General features: G+C 40.1%; 1 protein-coding gene and 1 pseudogene across 1 annotated transcript in view; one reads left to right on the top strand and one right to left on the bottom strand.

Annotated features, from left to right (window-relative positions):
• Positions 1-24643, bottom strand: part of MED13L (mediator complex subunit 13-like) — a 295915-nt gene that overhangs the window by 58184 nt on the left and 213088 nt on the right. The window contains exons 4-6 of the mRNA XM_006890397.1: positions 6639-6784; positions 3454-3648; positions 2878-3066 (exon numbers count right to left, since the gene is read on the bottom strand). Of these exons, the coding sequence (XP_006890459.1) occupies positions 2878-3066; positions 3454-3648; positions 6639-6784 (530 nt within the window). The remainder of the gene's footprint in view (positions 1-2877; positions 3067-3453; positions 3649-6638; positions 6785-24643) is intronic.
• LOC102854828 overlaps positions 22433-24643 on the top strand; it is a 27019-nt pseudogene continuing 24808 nt past the window's right edge.

Genomic DNA, 24643 nt, shown 5'->3' on the forward strand with positions numbered 1-24643 from the left:
AAACAAATTGAGAATCAAGAAATTTTGGTCATTCACTGCCAATTATGAAACAAGACAAAGGGAAGAAAGAAATCATTATCTGTACTATACCTTCTCTTCCCCAAAATATGCTACAATGTTCACTAAAGGGGTCAAATGGTCTTAGGATCACCATAAGAGACAGCAGCAGTTTACTTAAGAGTTCAGTCAGTATCAGGGGATTTAATAAGGGCTAAGCGCAGGCCAAAGTGTTGAACGGAAGGATTGGCAGGTGTACAGAAATAAGTCCATACTGAAACCCACTAGAAATAAAATCTGTTTCTTACATTGTGAGTTTTCAAGCTTGAACCAAACTTAAGGGTGGCACCTAGACAAAGGGGCTGCCTTGAAGTCTGTTACAAATGGCCCCGAGTTTCAAGTAAAAGAAAATCAACCAACTAGAAAAATCAGATCACTTGAAAATTTAATATAACTATTAAACTCCAAACTTGGGACTAAAAAACAGATTAAAACTTTTCAAAAAATACTGAACATTCTATTCTTTATAGAGAATGTTCTGGTGGCTTTGTTGTTGTTACATGCTGTCTACCTGAGTATCACTCATGGCGACCTAAGAACAAACAGATCTAAATCTTGCTCTATCTCTAGCCATCCTCATCATCTCTGACACAGTCACATCCATTGCTGCTGTCACTGTGTCAATCCATCTCATCGACGGTCTTCTTCTCTTTCTCTGACATTCCACTCTTCCAAGCATTACTGTCCCTCTCCAGGGAATTGGCTCTCCTAACAACATGCCCAAAATATGTGAGGCAAAACTTTGCCATCTTTGCCTCCAAGGAGCAGTCTGACCTCACTTTGCCCAAGACATATGTTTGTTCTTGTAGCCGTCCATCAGATGCTCAGTACTCCTGTCTAACACCACTATTCATAGACATCAATTCTTTGGTCATCCTTATTCACTGCCCAGCTCTCAGATGGATAGCAAGTGATCAGAAAGACCATGGCCTGAATCGGGCAAACCTTAACCTTTAAATTGACATCATTTCTCCTCAGTACTTTGGAGAAGTCCATGAAAGCAGACTTTCTTACTACATCTTCTGATTTCCTAACTGTATTAAGAGGTATTGACAGTGGATCCCAGTAAGACCAAAATGTTGACGATTTCAATCTTTTGTCCACCTATCATGATGTCACTTAGCAGCCCAGCAGTGAAGTTTTTTTTTTCTTCCTGATGTTGAGATGTAATCCATATTGAAAGCTGTACTCTTTGATCCCCTGAAGCAAGCAATTCAAGTTCTCTTTACTTTCAGCACGCAACACTGTGTTATCTGCATAATGCAGGTTGCTGATGACTACAAACTGCACTGCCAAAGTAAAGGTACCAGGTTTGAACGCACTAGCTTTTTCACAGCACAAAGATGAGCAACCTTCTCTGATGAGATTTTGTGAAAACCCACTGGAGGGTCAGCTATGGATCAGTTCCATGATATACAACAAGAAGTCTTAATTTACCTTCTTGATGATTAGTAATATAAAAGACTATGGACTATGGAGTTTTCTTTTTCCAGTTTAAAGCAATTTTAATAAGAACTGGCTCATGTATAGTCTAGGACAAAGTTTCATCTAAATTCTCTGCTACCATAGCAGAACTAGAGACCTATGTTTTTAAAAACACCTCAGTCTATAGGTGTCTCCGGCAAATCAGAGATAAAGTGTTGTCCAATGAGACTCCTTTCCCCAGCAATTGAAGGATTCCTCCAGATAACTTCCTAATTCATGCTGAGACTGAATTTTAAGTATTGCTTTGAATTTTCTAAATTAGCATTCTTACATTGCTTTACTGCTTATAAAGCACTTTAAATGCCTATAAACACTATAAAGTGTGTATTATTTAGCAGAGAAAGAAAGTGAGACTCAAAAATACTATGGGAATTCTACTGTGTCCCTCAACTTTTAAGGGATACAGTCAGATGTAAAAACCAGGTGAGTCCACTCACAAACCCCACCCTTCCCAGTGGATATGATCTAGCACAGGTGCTGCTGAATAGTCACTGCATGTCAAGCACTATGCTCCTGACTTTAAAATACTGCCTTATGTCATGTCATGCCAGGTAAATTCCCTCGTGTGTCTCATACTTGATAGCTTGTTTTCAAAGTTTAAGAGTCAAGATTATATTTAGTCTAATGGTCCTACCAACATGGCTCATATGAAATGCCCAGAGATAATCTAATTTTACTTCAGGTGTAATGAATACCTTTTTTTAAATGACCAAGATTCCCAGTTAAAATGAGTTCATCAGCCATCACAACAAAAAAGTTGATACAGGAAAGAGAGTATTCAAAAAAAAAAAGGCAAAAGTCTACCAATTTTAAAAATTTCTGAATTTTTCCATGAAGGAAGAGTATGCAGACTGTCAAAACTTTCACATGTAATTAGTAGTTACTATCACTGCAGACATATCACATCTGTCAAATGCTCCTGAGTACCAGAGTAACGTAATAGGGAAAAAGCATTTATCCCAGACTTGCCCCTGGGCTGGTAATGACCATCTGGGCAAATCTGTGGTCATTCTCTGATTGTAGCATCTATAAAAAGGGTGGCCTGCATGTTGTCTCCTGTCTCTGTGTGGAAAGGTGCAGGCACATGTACAGTAATTAAGAGAAATAACTAAATTTCAATCAAGGAAAATATAATACAGGCACAATTAAAATTCTAAAGCACATAAACTTTGTTTAAAATTTTCTTCTCTGTTTTAAACTCCCTTCCTGCATCTCGTCCATCAAGACTTCCTGCAAGTGAATTTTCTCATCTATTCCCATCTTGGTGGCTGAAGGGGTGCGATGGGATTTTCTGGACGCCCTTCCACCCTGCACATCTTAGGCTGGAATACTCACCTATGATAACCTGCTCTGGAGAGGTGGGGGGAGTAAGAGGCATCCCACAGTTACTTGGGTCCTTCACACTCCCAAGTCCCTGCTGCCCAACTGTAATGTGGCCACCAGCACTGGCAACACTCTGAGGAACTGGTATGTCATTCTGAGATATCAAAACAAAAGCTGAAGGGTAAACCATCCGAACACCACCTGTACGGAAAGAGCAAGGAGAGAATCGGGTCTGAGACAGGGTTCCCAGAGACTCCCCGCTTGTTACACCAGTGATCCAAGTCCATGTTCAGTGCTGAAAATGAAGTGTTCAAGAAGCAGTGACTGCCAAGAGTGATTCAGTCTCATTCTCTCAGAACTGAAGAGGTGTTTAACTATGTGTTCAACCCTGTAATAGCATTTGGAATACAGGGACCATTGGTGCTTCAGGCAAGAGAACTACTCAGCACATACCACTATGTCAAGAGAATAAAAAAGATGGGAAAATTACAGAACTTGATTCTGATGAATCTGAATGATTATCTTTTTAAATTAAGGAAGATCAAGAAGATAGGAAAGACTTCTTCAGGCAAAATATTTTCCTCTTACCAACAATTACTTCCACTGCCACAGGGAAATCATCATCATATCCCAGCTCCTCTTCCTCTTTCAGCTCCTCTTTCTTTTTCAGCACCATGGGGTAGAAATACTGCCACTCCTCGATCAACTTACGGGTGGCTGGGTCTGACATCTTGTACGCCTGGCCTGTCAGCGTGCCGTTTAAGCCATAAGGACTTACCAGTACTGCGGGAGGAGAAAGGCAGGGACACAGAGGTGACAGGTCAAGTACTAATTGTTACTGAAGTGCAACATTCCACATGTAAGGGACTTAAGTATGGCATTCCTTCAAGTATGTTGCTCTTTATTTCTCAGCCCCTCTTAGAGTGCAATTTTTCAAAAGTTCTTCATTTTACTAATTTTTATTATTTATAGGCCATTCAACTGATAATAGTATCTGAAGGAAATAAAACTGGAGCTCTGTTGGTGCAGTGGCTAAACAGTCGCTAATGGAAAGGTTAAGGGTTCAGTTCCACCAACCCCTCCAGGAAAAATGATATGGCAGTCCTTGTCTGTAAAGACTGCAAGTCCAGAAAACCCAAAAGGGTAATTCTATTCTGTCCTTTAGGGTCACCATGACTTTGAATCGATTCAATGACAGTATTATTACAACATAGAGTATATAACTTGTACACTGAAATATAACATATCTGTTTAACAACAGCTTAAACAAACACTGTATCTTGCATTTAAAACTTTCAGTATGTATAGCCCTCAAACTGCTTAGAATTTGATCATTCTTCCTAGAGTTCTGAAGACTACAGACAAGTCTGTGATGGTGCAAGAAGTAAAACTGCCACCGGCAGAAGACTCTTGATGTACCAGCCTGAAAGGTAATGCTGAGTTACAATTTTATAGGTCTCTGGATGCAGTAACTTAAAATCTCTCTCAACACCCAAAGGCCTGCTGTCTTGCTCCTCTTCCAGTGTTTGACCTTGATTTCATGTTCACTGAGCTAGACACAAAAATACAACTAACATCACACTATGAATAACCCAGTCAGTTCTTAGCCTCTGGGCTAGTTTTGCAACCTTTCAGACTATACTTTTCTGGGGAATAAAGGTCACTTTTACATAATCTTGATTTAAAAAAAAACCCAAACCCTGAAAAACACCAGCACCACCAAAACACTTCAATGTAGTTATTACATAGATTATCTAGCTACATGTACATATATCTATGGATAGCTATATATAAAACAACTGTATGGGATGTCATATCCATCAAGATAATGAAGAAACCACACAGTTCTTGGTGCTTTTTTGCACTTCCTCACTGATCCAAATGAGATGAAAATACTCCAACTAACACATTTAATCAAGGGCAATTTTCCTGCAGTAACACTTGGAAGAAATTCCCACATCAGTTTGGATAATTATGTTAACCGTAATTATCTACAGGCCTGCACCTGCCCTGCGGACCTGCCTCTGCCATACAATTGGGGGGAATGAGCAGGGCCACACCCACAGAACTGTCTATGATTCCAGACGTTTCTGACAAACTGTTAACACTGAAACTAAGTGGACTCGAGGGACCATAGAGCCGTACCTTTCCCAATCCAGGAGGTTAGTTCCTTCCCTCACTACTAGGGATTCCTACCGTTAAACTGTTTACTGCTAAAAACACACACTCATCATTTTAAGTAAGTTTAAGACAAAGTCATATAGTCTCCAGCACTTTCATACTCAAGGAAATATGTATGGTCCAGCTAAATAATTCTGATAATATGTATACTGTACAACTCCAAGAACTGGGTTGTTTTGAATACAACAAATGGTTGTTCATTAACAAAAACACCCAAAATTACAGGTTGAAGCACACAGTTCAAATCTAATGGCACTGGGAGTGGAGGTATACACAATGAGGACAGAGTTTTAATGATGATTTAATGTTTTTAGGGCAACTATCTTGTTAGAGAATATTCATATGGCACACTGTTGAAGTCATACCTTATAAAGTTTGTTAAAATATCACTTTTAAATAAAATTACACTCTGTCTGATACATTATTTCAACCAGGCACTTCTGGCATTCATATAGAAACTGAACCAAAGGAGAGCTTTCCATACAGTTCAACCTAATAGAACATTTTAAAAACAGTTCTTCACAGAAAACTGTAATCTCCAAAGACAAAAGTAAAGATTTAGAATGCACAGTTATCTAGGTGGTAACTTAAGCTGAGACAATGAAAATATTAAACGCCTAGGATCAGCAACAGTGAAGGTACTGTATGTGGTGTGATGTTTTATGTGTTGGGTTGCTAATTAAAAGGTCAGGGGTTCGAATCCTTTGGCATCCCAGCAAGAGACCTATGGGCAGATCCCTTCCATAAAGACTCAGAGTCTCAGAAACCCCAGGGAGGGTTGTTCTGAGTCTTGAGTTGAATCAACTTGATCACCGGGAGTTTGGTTTCATTTCTGTACACAATTCTGAAATCTGGTATGGTGCTGAAATTGTAAAGACTAAGTTTAATATTGATGGTTGGTTTGTTTTTTAATTTTATTTTATTAATTTTAATGAACATTTACAGATATTTTGGATTTTCATTCATTCATTATTGTACTTTTTTCTTTACCCCATTCCCCCCAGTTCGCTCCTCTCTTTGAAAAGCAAAAGATAAACTTCTTCGTTGGTTTTAAGTGCACTGTATCATTACATTCCTAGAACTGTGTTAACATACAAAACAATGAAACCCTTTAATTGAGAGAATCTGTCAATTATCCAGTAGATTAGACTTTTTGAAGACTGATCTTTTGTTATAAAGGGAATTCTCTTCATTTCATTCTTTAATACTATCTCACAAGAGACCATGCTGCATATATGAAAGCTGGAGGAAGCAAACAATTATTCACCAAACCAAGAAGATCACACTCTCAGGACTCTCCACCGAGTTTTTGAGGCTGGAAGTTCTTGTCAAAGGAATATTGTCCATCTTTCTCCCAAGGAGCTGCTGGTGGACTCAAACTGCTGGAGACTTACCATCATCGAGCCAGAAGAGCATTAGGCCACCAAACTCTCCAAGCATCTATTATGGCTTACTTATGAAATGGTAATCTTTCCTTTCTCTTTCAGAAACTGACTTTGTTTGTAATGATTCATCCTGTAAGACAGTCCTGGTCAAATTACTAGTCCTCTGCTGGGGATGGGGGTGCTGGGGAGACAATCCCACGCACTTACCTTGAAATGGTGCAGGTGAAGATTGAGCCATGTGTATATGCTCCTCACTGATCAGATAGATTGGCTGGTGCTGGGCAATCTCCACACTTGTGCAGACATTACTCTCCCCATGAAGAAAGAAGGTGAAAGCACAGGACAAATGTTCACTAGGAAGAAAGAAACACTCTAAGTTTTGGTAGGAAATGGGTGCTAGAAACAAAAAGATAAAGCTAAGACACAGCTTTACTTTAGCAAAGCTGACTTCTGATGACAGTAATACCATGGTATCTATCTGATGGCAGACAAACTGTGTTAATTTGTAGACAAACTTTAGTAAAGACGCCAAACAGGAAAAAATTAGTTATGCTGCATTATGAACTTTTATTCTGGCCTCCTGTTCCACTTGTGTAATATCTATCTTTTATGCCACCTGAAACTCCTAAAACAGACCCGTCATTTTTCTACCCCACGAATGCCCAGGACACTGTGAGGGCTCCAGGACTTGTTAAAAAAAATGAGAAAACATTCAAAAAGTTCAAAACAAAAAACATGCCCCCCAAAGCAGCAGAAATTATAAACTAGGCAGAAAAGTAACCTTAAAAAATAATTTTATAATTATACAACGGCATATTCTTTCAACACGGTTGGTTCTGGCCCTGAGGCAGGCACACACATCTCCTCTTCCTAAGAGAGATACGTGGGGAAATAATTCAGGGAAGCAAAATCCCAGTCTCTACCAGGAAACCACCATCTGAAAAGTCATCTCCAAGATGTGGCTTCTTTCTACAAGTTCTTGAAAACTGTTAAAACATACTCTGAGCACTGCTCAAAGGAATGAAATGTTGTGTGAAATATAAAGCCAAAATGCTTCAAGGAAAAATTAAAATAAAAATGTCCAATCTATTATATGTAATAAACCATATATACTCTGCTACAGTCATGTTCTCTGGGGGCCTAGTGGCAAGAAGCTGCACTGCAATCCTGAAGGCATATGGTTCGAGGCCACCAGCTGCTCCAAGGGAGAAGGATAGGCAATCTCCTCCTGTGAGATTAACCTGCATGGAAAATCTGCTGGAGGGTTAGCTACGGGTCGATTCTGACTCAACATTGCATAACAACAACAACAACAACAACAACAACATGGTCATGTTCTGCAAAATAATTTGGATAATATCCAACCAACCTTAAGTCCTCCTCCTAACTACTATAATACCTAGTATATTTAAAATTCAAGGTACTTGCTCTAGTTAGTAATAATTAAGGAGTGCTTGCTACTTTGTGATGCACAACAAAACATTATTACTACTATTATCATGTTAAAGATGTTTTGATGCACATGGGAAGTGTTTCTTTAACGTTTAATGCATTAAAAGGTGCATCATAAACACCAGACCTTCGTTTTTGGTTATTCAACATGACAAACTCATAATAATGACTAGAATTTTTTTTTAATTTTATTATTTGTGTGTACCGTCAAATCAGATCTGACTGGTACAGGAGGAGATTGTCCCTCCTTCCCCGGCAGAGCATCTGGTGGATTCGAACCATGCGCCTCTGGGATTGTAGTGCAGCTTCTTGCCACTAGGCCACCGGAGTTCCCAATTTTTTAAAGAATTTTGAAAAGTTTTCCATTCCAATTAACACGATACTTCTAAGTTTCATTATTACAAGGAGGGGGGAAATGCATATTACTTAAACATATGCAGGCATAAGGCAATATCCTTGGTAAAAACATGCTGTTCGTCATTGATGAAAATAACCCTAGAAACTCACCATCATCAATACAGAACATTATGCCTGATACATCATACAACCAAAATATAGGATTACTGATGGGTCAGTTACTTTTCCAGCTGTAAATTTTAGTTGAGGAGTTTAAAATGATCATCTTAATCTACAACTACCTTCCACTGTCGTCAGCAGCATGTTTATAGCATAGCTGGCTGGGTTTACAGATGTAGGGAGTGGCCACAAATGATGCTTTCTATTCTGAGGACTTCCAACTGTGCACATGAATGCAACCAACAGCCATCCGTTAACTCATGAGTACAAGGAATGATGCAAGGAGCCTGAAGTGATGTTTAATAAATAGATTGTACTTGCCTGCAAACAGCCTACATGCTAGCAAGAAACTCAGAGGAACATACATCCCTGAAATGATGGATGTCAAGCATGTGGGTCAATGAAAACAAAGCCTCCACGGCAAGGCTAAGGTGTACTGATTTCTGAACGTGATGTACACAACCAGTCTAACACCAACCTAACCGAAAATTAAATTTCCATAATAGAAATGAGAGGAAAGGGAAGGTTGCAAATTCTACCCTAAGGAATAGAGAGGGAGCTCTGGTGGTTTAGTGGTAAGAAACTGTGCTGTTAAACCAAAGGCACATGGTTCAAAGTCACCAGCTGCTCCCGGGGAGAAAAACGGGTCGTCTCCTCCCAAGGTTTCAGCCCTGAGTCGGTTCTGACTGGAAGGTACATAACAAAAATGCAAGGAATAGAGGAGCCTGTTGTGAGGGGTTTGGAAAGGGAGTCAGAAGCCACAGGTCAACACAACATATGACATGCTTGTGAAAAATAACAGTAAATCCATTTAATAAGGCCTGGTATAAGAAAGTCAGAGAAATCTAAAGAATTGTTTGGGAGAACTCAAAAGTATTCACCAGGATTTACTGTATTTCAAAAATAGCTAATTTAGAACAACAATAAAAATACCCTAGAGTTAAACATAAATTTTAAAAAGTAAATCAATGACTTTTTTATAAATACTGACAATAATAATAACAAAATGTCAGACTTAAAATATGATACAGCAAATAGCAAGTTATACTGGAATGGTAACAGAGGCCGTCCAAGCTACCTAATTTTGACAAATGATTTCAATAGTCTTACTAGCTTTCCCATATATAAAATCCTCTGTTCACACAAAAAGCTGGCTCCCCAGACTTTCATCCATGTCAAAGTTCAACCTCCCCTCAATCTGCATTTCTCAAAGTTCTCAGGTGATGCACTGGCTGCTCAGGGGTCAGTAACACCACAGTCTGAAAAGCACTGGACTAGATAGTACTCAAATCCCTTCCCTAAGAAAGCAGTTCTCTGCTGGCTTAGTGGAAAGGCGCTGTGTTGCTAACCTGATGGTGTGTGGTTTGAATCCCCCAGCAGCTGGGGGAGGAAATATGGGCAATCTTCTCCTGTTTGATTTACAGCCTCTGACAACTAACTGGGGAATCAGCTATGACTACGTTCACACTGGACAGCACACAACAACAGATCCCTTTCCAGCTGTAAAATTCATTCTCGATCTATGATTATGACACAAGAGAACAAAGGTGACAATACTAGCTTGAGAGAGTCAAATGGTCCCTTTGATGAAGCTATACCACTTTAAGGATCCACTCTGACTGCAAATTCATGTATACTGAAAAGGAAAAAAATCAAAGCTGTGTGCAAAGAAAGCTATTGACTATGGCACTGTTGGTAATACTTCAGAGTGAAAACAAGCCAAATGCCCGTCAATAGAAGACTATGTGCTGTGCAACCACGTAAGAGAAAAATGGCTTTGCATACTGATACAGAAAAACCTCCAAGCTAAATAGTTGGAAGGGGAGGGGAAAGGCAAGGTAAAAACAGGGTGAACAACATGCCCTATTTATATAAAAATGGGGAAGAGGGGAGAAAAATACACATACACATAATTTGATTACACTGGCTTAAAATTTCTTTAGAGGGATGTACTTTTAAACCCTAATAATATTGGCTGCTCTCATAGTAACAGTAAAACAGCGAGGCCGAGAGAAAGAGCAGTCTGGTTCTTTCTGAGCTTGGGCCGCAGGTCACAGGAAAGCCAGCGCACAGTGGGCCGGTCCCTGACGCCCACCCTGTGCAGGACGCACTGCAGGACTGCTATGCTCTGTCAAATATGGCTCTTAATCAAAACTTACGGAGACCATCTTTGATCTGGAATCTGTTACCCAACATACTGGCTAGCTGATCATCAAGCCATCAATATCTTTATCCGCACCATCACTGCCAAATGATGGTGAGAAAGATTACTCTGAGGAGAGAATCTTGTGTCATCACCACCTGAAAGCCCACAGGCCACACAACTCACCTGTGCGGGTTCCCATTTCACTTTTTCTTCCCTGAAAGTCTGCGGTTAGGGACCTCTCTAAAGTACTCAAGAGCAATGGTGCCTCTCTGTAGACTAAGGTGCGCCTGATAAAGGCCATGGTTTTTGCAATCACTTGTTATGCATCAGAGAGTTGGGCAATGACTAGGGAGGATAGAAGGAGAATTGACGCCTTTGAGCCGTGGTGCTGGAGAAGAGTATTGAATGTACCATGGACTGCCAAGAAAACAAACAGATTCATCCTAGAGAGGGTTAAACCAGGCTGCTCCTTGAAGGCAAGGATTCTGGGGCTTTGTCTGACATACTTTGGACATGTTGTAAGGAGAGACAGGTCTTTAGAGAGGGACATCATGCTGGGTTAAGTAGAGGGACAGCGCAGGAGGTGAATTGATTCAGTGACTGGGGTAATTGGGATGGGTGTGTCAGAGGCAATGAGATTGGCACAGGATAGAGCACAGTTTAGGGCTGTTGTACATTGGGTCGCTATGAGTTGCAAACAACTTGAGAGCACATAACAACAAACAACAACAACCAGGATAATAGACAAGGTTATGACAAATCTCTTGATAAAATGTTTAGCGTTGACAATGGTCCTATTTCTCTGATCCAGAAACCGGATTATAAATAGAATTCATGTAGTCTGATATAAAAGCCCACCCTCAGTATTCTACAGATGAGCAAGGGCGCCAGACAAAGTGGAGCTTGCACAAAGCCATTCTTCGGAGGCATGCCCAGAATCAGACTGGAAATTTAACATTCTATTTCTCTCACTCACTCACTGTGCTCCTCCATCAGGATGTGGAGACTGTGAAACCTAACAGGAGGGGACTATTCCTCTTTCTCCTGTCAGTCACTGGATTCCTACAACCCAAGATGTGCAGCCTTTAGGTCAGTACACCACCAGTATACTTGTCCATTTATAAACAGGACATTAAATTTATATTCTATACAAGTGAACAAATATAGATCTCTTCCAGTCAGTTGGCCAGTTGGCTGTCCTCCAGATTTCCTAGCACAACTTAGTGAGCACATCCAGGGCAGCGTCTGTTTGTTGAAATAAATCAAGTGGTACGCAGTCAACTCCTGGAGCCTTGTTTTTGGCCAATTCCTTCATAGCAACTTGAACTTCCTCCTTCATCACCATAGGCTCTTGCTCATATGTTATTTCACTAAATTCCTCTGTGTCAGTCAATTCCTTCTGATACAGTGACTCTGTGTACTCCTCCCATTTTATTTTGATACTTCCTGGATCATTCAACATTCTACCCAAACTATCTTTAAGTATTGCTACCCATAGCTTAAATTTGTTTTTCAACTCCTTCAGCTTAAGAAACGCTGAGCGAGTCCGGCGCTTTGGATTTTCTGACTCTAGTTCTCTGCACATTTCATTACAGTATCTTGCTTCATCATCCTGAGCTGCCTTTTGAAATTTTCTGTTCGCTCTTTGATTTCTTCATTTAGCTCTGGCTTCTCGGTGCTCTAATGCAATACTCAAGAGTCTCATCTGACATCCATCTTGGTCTTTTCTTCTTCTTCAGCCTTCTTTTGCATTCTTCACGGACAATTTTCTTGATATCCTCCCAAAGCTCATTTGGTCTACGCTCATTGGTGCTCAAGGCCTCAAAACTGTTCCTGAAATGGTTTTGAAATTCGACTGGAAGAGATCGATATTTGTTCCCATTTCAAAGAAAGGTGAACCAACAGAGTGTGGAAATTATCGAACAATATCATTGCTACCACATGCAAGCAAGATTCTGCTGAAAATTATCCAAAAATGTTTGGAACAATATGTCAACAAATAACTTCCAGATGTGTAGGCTGGATTTAGACGAGGTCGCAGTACTAGGGATACTATAGCTAATGTAAGATGGATCTTGGCAGAAAGCAGAGAATACCAGAGGAATGTCTATCTGTACTTCATTGACTATGGGCTTTTGACTGTGTGGATCACAACAAGCTATGGCTGACTCTGAGAAGAATGGGAATCCCAGAACATCTGATTGTGCTAATGCGAAACCGAGTTGCAAATGACTCGACGGCACATAACAACAAACAACAACAATGTGAAACCTATACTTGGACCAAGAGGCAGTCATCAGAACAGAGCAGGGAGACAGTGGATGGTTCAAAATCAAGAAAGGCGTCAGTCAGGGATGTATTATTTTGTCTCTATACCTTTTCAATCTGTATGCAGAACAGATCATCCGAGATGCTGGGCTGTATGAGGAGGAATGTGACATCAGGATTAGTGGAAGAATCATCAATAACCTGCGCTATGCGGATGACACAACCCTACTTGCTGAAACTGAGGAGGACCTGAAGCGCTTGCTGCAGAAGGTCAAGGACTGCAATCTTCAATATGGATTGAGGCTCAATGTCAAGAAGACAAAGATTCTCACCACTGGACCAATTGGCAGCATCAGGATGGATGGTGAAGCGATTGAGATTGTTCACAGTTTTAGTCTGCTCACAGAGTCGCGTAGAGTCCTAGTAGATTGGAAGGGAAGGCACATAACAAAGCCTCACCAGGGAGCACTGGGGTATAATCGTAGGGAGTGAAGCTGCTAACCCAAAGGCAGTGCCTCTCTGCTGGCTTGAATCCATGAGTTTCTCCATCAAGGGAGAAAGGTCACTTCCTCTCCTGTGGTTTCCAGTCTCTGAAAGCCTCTGGAGCGTTTGCTATGAGCGGCTCCAACAGATGGCTGGGAGGCTGGAGATTCTCCCTCCACTTGACTGAGCTATTCCTGTTAGGTCAGTGTCTATCCTTCTCCCTCCACTGACTAATGAACAAAATCAACACATAAATAACATGGCTAAAATAATGATGTCAATTCCAGACCACAAACTCAAAAAATAATTACAAGTATTAAAAAGAAAAGTAAGCATTAAGATAGCAAATAGGACGTTATTTTACAAAGGGGTGGGTCCAAAACAGAACTTCTCCAAAAAAAGAGGGAGGACATTTACACAGAGAACTGATGCTTAAGAGGAAAATGGCAAACATCATTCCAAAAAGGGAAAATTATATGTGCAAAGGCATTGAGATAGGCCAGAATTATGCTTTTTAAGGAAGAAAAAAGAGGCACCATGGCTATTCTGCTGTGAAAATGTGTAAGAGCAGTATAAGATGACAATGGAAACATAGATTAAGACTACCCAAAACAGAAAGATTATTAAACTGATTAAAAAGTATAATAAAACAACCCCCCCAAAAAACCCCAACCCTATGGATATGCTAATTATAAAAAAAGTAATGAAATTTCATTGAAAAATAAGAAAAAAAATGGTATACCTAACAAATATATAGCTAATAAATAACAATTTAAAAAATTAACTATAGCATTAGAAAATAAGAGTACTGCAAAAGAAAGCTTAAGAATCATGGTCTTGAAGAGTTTAAAAGCAATATATTATAGGGTATTACGATTATCACAAGAGTCCAGAATTAAGGTTGCATAGTGGAGTGTACTTGGGGCAGGGGTTTTATATACCAATGAAAGAATTTTTTTTTTACTTTTCAAAGAGAGGAGCAAACTGGGCGGGAGGGGTGGGCAGGGGGAAAAGTGCAACAATGAATGAATGGAAATCCTAAATCTCTGTAAATGCTCATTGAAATTAATAAAATTTTAAAAAACATGGTTTTATCATTGTCAACATAGTTTTGAAATGTGTAAATATAATTTTGATAGATTTCAATATATTTCTCCACATTTAAAAAGTAAGCAGACAAAAAATTACTATGAGTGTAAGAGGGGAAAGGGTATACTAGGAGACTAGGCCTGGGAATGTGTAACATTTTGCTTTTTGCAAACCCACATTCTTTCCAAGAACACAGGAAGTCTTGCAAAACTAGACCAGGCTGTTTTACCAGCCTACTAAAGCAGGAGTGGGTTCTGACTTGATAGGCAATGAACTTTTTTAATATGATTAAAAATAAAGTCTTACGTTTCTCTATGATACAGAATATACATTCTCTAAACCATACAATTTAGAAAGCAGTCTTTTAAAAAGCTAAAGCAAAATATCCATGTTTGGAAATCTAAGTGTGGATTCCCTAAATAAATCATGGGTTACAGTGAGAATCAGAAAATATGAAAATTGGAATGATAACAAAAGTGATACTTGTCATGATTTTAGAGAAACAGTACTCTAGAGAATAATCTATATCCTTACGTACCTAAAAGTAAGTCTTAAAATAAGCAAGCATTCAAGTTGGGGGTTGTTGGGGGTAGTAGGTAAAGGGCAAAAAGCAACAACAACAAACAAAAAAAACAACACAATGAAAACACAAGGCTGAACAGGATGTTGATGTGAACACACAGAAAAAACTAGAAAACGGTTTACAAAATGAAAAACATTTCTTCAATGCAGGCAGATCCAAAGAAGACAAGCCACTAGACAAGACTGATTGGAGGGGAAAAAGAAGAGGCAGGGACACAAACAATCCTCAACAAAAACGGGAGTAATTACAGATAAAATTATGCCAATATATCTGAAGAACATATAATGAACAATTTTCTATAAAAACAGAATTTTTAAATATCCTGAAAACACTCCAAAAAGAGATAGCACCCACCTCATACATAGTAACTTGCGTTTTATCAAGCAATTCTTACACAGAGTGTTTGAGCAAATTACAAAAGAAAGCCGTCTGACTCTTTCTACTGGGTTCCTACACATTCATTTTTAAATGGAAAGCAATTCTGTTCATTAATATAAATGTAAATATACTAAACAAAACATTCAAACTCAGTTTACTGCCACGGATTCAGAACTGACTCACAGCAGACTCTCCAGTGAGTTTTCAGAGGCATTAAATCACACAGAAGATTGCTCATCTCTCCCGTTAAGTCTCTGGTGGATTCGAACCCCCAGAGAGGTGCTCTCTCTGAGCTAACAGTGCAACTCCCTAGTAACTACATCACCAGAGCAAAGTGAAACAAAATACAGCTCAAAGGAATCCTGAAAGGATCCAAAGATCAAGACCAAATGGGGATTATGTTAAAATACAACCAAAGACTGACACTGGCCAATCTATTAATGCTATTATCTATTAACAGTTGAAGGGAGAGGGGTAAAAAATATCAAACCATTCATTCATCTCAACAGATACAGAAAAAGCATCTAATAAATTTTATAATCACCTTTTATTATAAACAAAATAAAAGCACCTGGGAGTTGAAAGGAACTATCTAACTGGCATAGATAAAGGATATCTACCCAAGAGTGATTTACAAAATCATTCATAACCGGAATGAGGAAAGCTTATTACACTAAATCCCTCTTCACTGAGTGTTTTGTTATCATAGTTCATCTATGCTACAAGTAAATCTCAAAATACTTCAGCAGATGTTTTGAAATCTTTATTCTAAGCTTCAAAGGTCCTTTCTCCCCTAGAATTAAAAAAATAAGAAAATATTTTGTTTGAAAGTTACCCTGCATACCTCCAGTTTCAAAGCAACTGACTCATCCTAGTTCATTCTGGAGCTTCCCTAGACTTGAAGGTTTGGATAACATATTTACGTTTCTAAATTAGATACCATGTGGTTTATGTGTCTCAAAAAGGAAACTGTTAGCAAAATCCCTTTTACAGTTTAGCTTCGCATAACATCCACCTATTCCCTCCTGGCCTTCAGTCTAAGGTAGAGGAAAAAACAGTCCAAACCCCAAACTCCTCCCAAACATGGGGTCAAGGGTACAGTTCCCTGCACTCAGGTGACTGACAAGTACTCTCTTAGGGATCTCTAGCCTCCTCTCCCATCTTGCTTCAAAACTGCAAACTTCCTGCATATGTCACGCTGCTTCAAATGCCTGTTTCTGGCCTATGCTGTTCTTTTGCCCAGAATAAACTTCTCCTATGTGGCAAGCAGGTCGTATAGCCCTGGTGTGTCCACTTGCCGTACAGCAGTAACTTGTGTTTGCTGTGAGGCTGAACACTGTGACACTGATGTGTCAAATACGTTAATGGTTGGTTACCCAATGCGGACAGAGAGTGGGGTGGAGCTCCCCGATTAAAACAAGCCTGAAAGGAGGAGTGGCATCCACTTCCGTAATAGCCTGCCTCCAGAAACCCTATGAACCTGGAGAGAGGATGAAAGACACACCAAGTGTTGAGGACTCTCCTTCATAGGGTCTCTAAGAGTCGCCTGCAACTCGATGGCACTTAACAACAACAACAACAACAACAACAACATGCTCCATCTAACTGCTGCTCACTTTCAACCTTAACCCAAGCATCATCTTTTTAAGAAATCATAAGAGTTGAGCCTCCAGACCGGCCAAATGATCCCACACTATTCTGTGTACACTGTCGACAGGGCTTTTCCATTTGTGTTGGTTTTGTTCTATCCTTTCTGGCTGAATTTCCCGAGCATAGCATCATGTTTCTCTCGGAAGGCAGGCCGGGCCTTCTTCACTCAGGTGTAACGCACCTTTATAAAGCCCCATACCCAGCACAAGCCTGTCTGGAAAGGTTATGGCTTTGTGCGCCTCCCATCTGCATTGCTGCCACTCTGCACAACTCCCCACTCCTTTCTCCTGAAACCCCAGCTTTCAAAGTCCAATAACATTTCCACCTTCTCTGCTGAGCCTTCTTACATTAGTTCTCTCCTTAGAATCCTTTTCTGTCAACCACTATGAGGACTCACCTCTTCTTTGGCACTGCAGCTATTAAGAGGAGCTTGTGTATACCACAACATTTACTAAAGCATACTTTGTCTGTGACAGATGCTGTGTGAGCTTTAGGGATAAACAAGGTAATAATTAGCCCTTGCCAATTTGGTGTGGTGCGCAGAGAGTTACACACCTAACCCAAATGTTGCGTATCTCCAGAAGTTCAAATCCATCAGAGGCTTAAAGGGGGAAAAGTGGGGAATCTCCTCCCTTTGCAATTTACAGCCTCAGAAACCCAGTGGAGGGATGCTATGAGCAGAAACAACTTGATAGCAGCTCTCTGAGGGTTTTTTTAAGCGAATTACCTAAGAACTCACAAACACACTGCCATCAAGTCAATTCCAACTCACAATAACCCCCCTTCCCCCCTCAGGTCTCCAAGGCAGTAAATCTTAACAAGAGGAGGTTATCCAACTTCCTCCCATAGAATGCCTAGTGGACTGAACTGCCAACCTTTTGGTTAGCTGTGTGACATACTACACACTATACCACAGGGCTTCTACAAAGAAATAAAAAATAGTAATATGAAACAACAGTGCCCTCTGGCATGCATAGCAAGCATGTTGAAGAAATTCTGGTAGGATTCTGGTAGACATTTTGTGCTTTAATATAAAATCTTTTCTTTAAAAAAGAAGAATCACAAAACTCAACTGTAATTTCACACCATGTGTATGTGTGTATTCTGCACACTTTTAAACAATGATTATTTATGAAATAAATTACTTAACCCCATGGGAATGGAAGGAAAGCTAGTAAAAAAAAGTGTGCCTATTATTTGTGAAATATTATGTGTATGTATGTATGTTTTCTCTCTCTCCCCACCCCCATCATAATTGGCTGAAATTCTATACTCTCAGAGGTCCAATGAGTAAAATAAAACCTATATCCCAATAGAGAGAGAAATGTGCTCTCATTCTATCTTGCTAACTTTTTCTTCCATGACACTACACTGATTCGTCATGCATCCAATGGCTCCACACCCAATATGTTTCCCTCAGTGTGTCACAGAGGCCACGCCACTGCTTACTTTCTCAGCTTATCTCCTCCACTATCATGAAAGTCCCCTGAGGAGAGTAACCTTGTCTGTCCTGCTGGCCTCTGCATCCCTTGTAACTAGCCTGGTGCTCGACACAAAGCAATTAATAAACCACAGCGGCATGAATGGACATCGTTTTAATCAAAACTTAAGATTAATTTAGTAATAGTTTTAAGAAGTTCCAAAGTGAGAGGAACAAGAACATTTGATGTCAACAGAGAATAGTATAGCACTGAGGAGAAGTTTCATTATTAATAGGAGGATGTAAAAAGTAACTTCTACTGGTAGTGAAAAGGCATCTTTTAAAATTGCTTATTTAAGAAATATAAAGGAGCTGGTGAGTGTTATAGGGAGACTTGCATGAGGGTAAGGGAAGAAAAAGAATCAATGTCTAAATTATCTCTCTTAAAATCTCCTGGATCTTAAAAAAGAAAAGGAAGATTTACTGGTTTACCTCTTACACTGAATTTCCAGGATGTATTACATGTGTCTGCAAAGCACAATATATTAATCAACTCCTGTTCCTTCATGGTAAAAAAGTGTTTTGATAACTGATTCACAATGCAGAATGCATTTAGATAATTTTATCTAAACATGCTCTGTATTATGAACTAATTGTCTTAAAATTTTGGAAGTTGTCATTAACTCATCTCTTGCCAGACATAATTTGCTTTACTCTATAGATCCTCACTCGGGAATATTTTGCTAATGTTACTTTATCATTTCCTTTCCTTGACAACAGATAGTTTATACTGGCAGTCTTCACAAAGGCTCTGTTGAGATCCTTTGCTACTCACAAGCTAAGCTATCTCTTATTACGTAAGTCCTCACTCATATCCAAACCACAGGATCTGGTGAAATTATTCTGTGAAACTTTGACATACTTCCACAGTTTCAACTACCTCCCTTTTAAACTTCAAATGAAACCTGCTGATAAAGACATTAAATGTAAAAAAAAGTTGCTCTCATACAAATTCCGTTTTAACTAAGATCAAGTAGTACTAATAACTACTAAATTACCTTTAAAGTTCTCTCTGAATACTCACATTTTATATCTTTTAGGTCAGTTATTTTATTTTTTTACAATACAGAAAAACAATGAAACAATACTGCTTCATTGAATATTCTCTTCCCTACCCGTGTGTGTGTATGAGAGAGAGAGAGAGAGAGAGAAATTTAACACATTCTCTGACTGTCCCTCTTGATTACCCTTCCATCTTCAATACTAAGCTGTTCCCTGGCAATAAACTTGACATGTACTCTTCCAGACCACAAGGGTATCATCCTTGGCATGGCAGTACTAAGGGAGCAATGGTACACCTCATGTTAATGTAAAATAGTACCCCCACCGCCCCGTGGCCCAAGACTTCATGATACTCTCTGGACACCTCCTGAGAAAAGCAGGGACAGAAAGAGGCTCTGAATCCGTATCTCTGGATTCAAAGGCTGAAGGATTTGAGGATTTTCTACCCTGTTGGTACAGGCTAATAGCATTATCAAGATGCCAACAAAGACATAAGAGCTGCTCTCCTCAGTGATGTGTGCTTAAAAAGCAGAAGCCAACTGAAAATTTGAGGAGGCTTATGAAGGTCATGTTATTAAAATCTCTCTTGAGGTTAGAAAACGAAGCCAGACTATCTAGTCACAGTGTCTGGGCAGCCTTCTGAAAATTCAATGAGGCTATGGCTGGGAGAGAATACTGATTGAAGTGGAATTTCTATTTTGTCGCCTGTAACAACGAAAGCACATATTTGCTCACTTGGGTATGCCCAATCCTATTCATTTCTCTCTTTTCCTCCCCCATTTACTGTTTACTTTAAAAGATAGTAATAAGTTTTGGCGGGAGTGGCAGAAAACCACATACATTTATCTCATTGAACCCTATTGAGCCCAGCCATATTATCAAGGTTTAAGTAACAATAAAGGATCAATCAACACTAAAACTAGCTAAGACTTTATGTATCATCTTAACTCTCTTTGCTTGAGAGCATACACTAGCCTTCTTTCCTACTGTTCAAATGAAAAGCTATTATTTCCCCAAATTGCAGAATATATTTTACAGTACACCTCAAAGTCATAGCTGCTTGCTTGTGTTTTACAAATATCCCCAGCACTGTGACAGACTCCTGACACCCCCAGTATGCCCAAGTGGCAGTCACGATGGAAAAAAGTCATGATTTTGCCAGCTTGAAAGAAAAGTAGGGACAGACCTTTGACATCTGCCTAGACTCCCCCACACAACTCACGGTGGGAGAAACGACCTGCCAAAAAAGCAACATAAAGCAGATGGGAGTGCCGACATGCTGCCATTCACCAGGTGAAAACTGCGAGCCCGATTCCACCTCTGTGGCTCCAACAAAGCGCCTGCTAACAAGTGCCGGCTGGTGCGAGGTGTACCCTTTTGGCTTTCAGCGAAGGGTTTCCTCCCCACATTCCACCTTCCATCCCTCATGAATATCAGCTCTTACTGCCCCCTCTACTCAGGTCCCCTCATTTCTTTCCTTTTCCTCCCTCCTGTGTTTATTTTTACATAAGGTGAGGAAGGACCAAAGGGGAAGGGAAGGATCACTAAGCTCGTGTGTTTCTGTTTCTGACATTCTAATTCCATCTAAGAAACTCATGGTGTTACACTATTCATGGGATTGAAAGAAAAATGAAATCATGAGGCAACCCCTAAGTATCTTCTGCCCCTGTGCACAGCAATGGTTCTGGCTATTCCTTCAAGACATGGACTACAACGATCACACAGCTCTGTCTCTGCGCTAGCAGCTGACACCAGGCCTTGGCAAAATCTTCAGAGGCGATCCAGCATTTGGCATTAGCTCACCAGGGAGCAGGGTCTTTTATATTCAGCACTGCTGCAGAATGTCTCACTCACCAGTACTCAAAGGAGGTCACAGCTTTCCCAGCCAAAGGAGAATAAAATTGGAGCTGACACTTATTTGTTAGAATGCTGTTATCAGCAAGTATTTATCTTCCATATTCTTACCAGGCCACAGAGCTGCACCACACGCTGTATTTTCTTTTTCTTTAATCAAAACACAGCGTCACTTTCAATCATGGATACTCTCGTGGCCCACTGTTCCTCGCCCTAACATGGGGAAAACAGATCTGACGGCCAAATCCAACCGAGAAATACACAGAAGATGCCCCTGGACTGCTCTTTACGGCACCACAAAATTATGAAGTCCAAGACAGGTTTTGCTGTCTGCGATATAAATACTAAACAGAATGAATCTGATCCTCAGATGATGTGGCCCCTAACAGGGTGGTGTGTATCCCTGAGGTGCCAAAACAAAATCCAAACCATCTAACTCAGTGCTCAGTCAACATATATCCACTCCAGACTACACTGAGGTGCACAGTCACTATGGGAACAGTAATGGTAATCAACATGTGGGTCATACAAAAAGCTGATACACGCTTACTTCGAGTATGGTGATCCTCACAAGATTTAGGAAGAAAAGGTTCTGATAAGAATGGACTTTTATTCCTGATTCAGGCAATCTTCAGTTCATTCAACAAACACACAAGCCCACCCAAGATGCTGCTGGTACACACAACATTGTTAGCCAAGCAGAGCTGGTATTCTGCTGGGACAAAGCAGAAGGAGGCATAAGACTGGTGGAAGGAAGAGGCAGGGAGCAAAGGGGACACTCCTAATGCAGGCAGAGATGGTTGGACAGGAAGAACAAAGGCCCAAAGTACAGGAACAGGATTTGGGTTTAGGGAAGAGAATAGATACTGTGTTTGAAGCTTATAAAAAGGCATGAGACAAAGTACGAAATGGGGTCAGAGAGGCAAGTGTGGCCAGATCACACAGGCTGTGTAAACAATGGTATGGGATTTGAATTGTATCCTAAGTAAACTGGCATGTACCTGGAGGATTTTCCGAAAGGGAATCAACATGGTCTCATTTCTATATGGGAAAAATTGGCTTTAGGTGAGAGTTCATCATGAGGGAGCTGAAAGTGCAGCATGGAGACCCGCGCCAGGGCGACTCTGGCAGCGCACTCTAGAGGGAGACTGGGTCTGGGATGGGTCGGAGGCAGTGTGGATGAAGCAGGGACCATATCAGAGCTGCATGCAGAACTAGAGCTGGGGGGACATGCAAGTCAACATGTCATGGCGAGTGAGACATGTGAGAATGGAACTAAGCAGAGGGCAGGGTGCGAGAGGATTGTTTGGGGCTGTGAGATCTGAGAGCATCCTTGCCACCTGGGCCACACTACATGGTCGGGAGGGAAGTATGACCACGTTTCTGTAAGCCCTCATTCAACACAGTTTTTAAATTCTAGCTCTCCAACCAACAGGTAAAAGGGGGGAAGTGTTACAGTGTTTTATGCTTAACTTTTATTTCTGCAGCAGAATGAGCGCCCTTCCACTAAGAGTTTAATGAACTGGGTAGACTCAAATTAACCCATTCGTATTTTCTTTTTTAAAAAATTATGAGTAACATTTTATTGCACTCTTACGTTTTAAAAAAATGGTTATATTTAAAGTTGAAAAAAATACACCTATCAACCCATAAATAGTGGTTTGCAAATAAATGCTTTTTTGGGGGGAGTGAGGAGTGTTGGCACACCTTAGCCTTTTTATTCATTTATTCATACACACTTTACTCCCTTCCCCACTTCCCTCTGTTTTCTTCCTTTAAAAATTAAGATTCACCAAGTTTAGTAACAAAATTCACGGAAGAAAATAGTAAAGTTATGAAATACTAGTTTAATTAAATGAGCACCTCAGTTAATAACAGTTTTTGTAATTAGTAATCACATCTAAGAATGTGATTAATATCTCAACCTGAATAATACAAAAACCTATAAATGAAATAATCGAACAAACTATTTCATATGAAACTCTCGGACTTTGACCTAACATAATGATGCCACATCATAAGGTAATAAATGTGGAGAGAAACGCTCTTCTCGCGATCAGGCTGAGTCAATGACTCAAGAAAAAAGGATGCCATCAGACTAGTTATAGCATCACTGAATGATGCTGGCAAACTTATGTCTACTCGTTTTAAACAAATACTAGTAAACTACCCAAGTTATTTCTCATCAGTAGTAGAGTGGACAAAAAAGTCTGTATACTGATACAATGTAATGATATAATAGCAACTGGGACAAAAGATCTACAACTACACACAACAATCTGGAGGAACTAACTGCAAACAGAATGTTGAAACAAGATGCCAGAAACAGAAAAATAAATCCTGCGCTCATAAGACAAGTTTCTTGGGTACTGGTGGGACAGTGGTGATTCGAATCTGCCAGTCTCTGCAGGAGAAAAGATGGGGGCTGTCTCCTCCAAGGCAATTTACAGCCTTTGAAAACCAGCTGAAGCATCAGTTAACAGTTGGCTCTGAGCCAACAGCGATGAGTCTGAGGCAGTACAGTAAAGAAGTTCTCCCTTTAATCCTTCATGAATAATCCAGCAGGTACCTGAAACCACAGATAGTGCCTAACCCCAGATACACTATGGGGTCCCCCCAAGACGTGTATAATATACCTATGACAAAATTTCATTTCCAAATTATGCACAGTAAGAGATTAACAATAACCAATAATAAAATAGAACCATTAATATGCAAAATAAGAGTTACTTAAACACAAATGCTGTCATACTAAATCAGGTAGCCTATGTAGTGTCGACAGCAGGACAAGGGAATGGAGAGGCTGGAATAGAATGGAGGGCAGCATGAGATGTCATCATCCTAGTCAGAAGAATGCACAATTTTAAACTTAAGAACTCTTTCTGTAATGTACAGGCTGACTCTGGATATCTGAAGCCACAGAGAGTAAAATCATGGATAAGAAGAGGCTGCTGTATTTACCAATTCTTGATCAGGTGCAAATTACATAAAATTTTGCAAAACTAAATTATTTGTATCTACTTATTATGGCTAACATTGAAAAGAATGGGAATGCCAGAACACTTAATTGTACTCATGTGGAATCTACACCTAGATCAAGAAGCTGCTGTTCAAATGGAGCAAGGAAACACTGTTGTTGTTGTTGTTTCGTGCCGTCGAGTGAGTCGCCTGCGACTCATAGCGACCCAATGTACAACAACCCTAAACTCCGCTCTGTCCTGTGCCAATCGCACCGTCTCTGACACTCCCATCCCAATTATCCCAGTCACTGAATCAATCCACCTCATAGGGGGCCTTCCTCTCCTGCGCCG

This window comes from Elephantulus edwardii, unplaced genomic scaffold (genome assembly GCF_000299155.1).
Source record: "Elephantulus edwardii isolate Elephantulus edwardi_28Jun2011 unplaced genomic scaffold, EleEdw1.0 scaffold00089, whole genome shotgun sequence".
Lineage (NCBI taxonomy): Eukaryota > Metazoa > Chordata > Mammalia > Macroscelidea > Macroscelididae > Elephantulus > Elephantulus edwardii.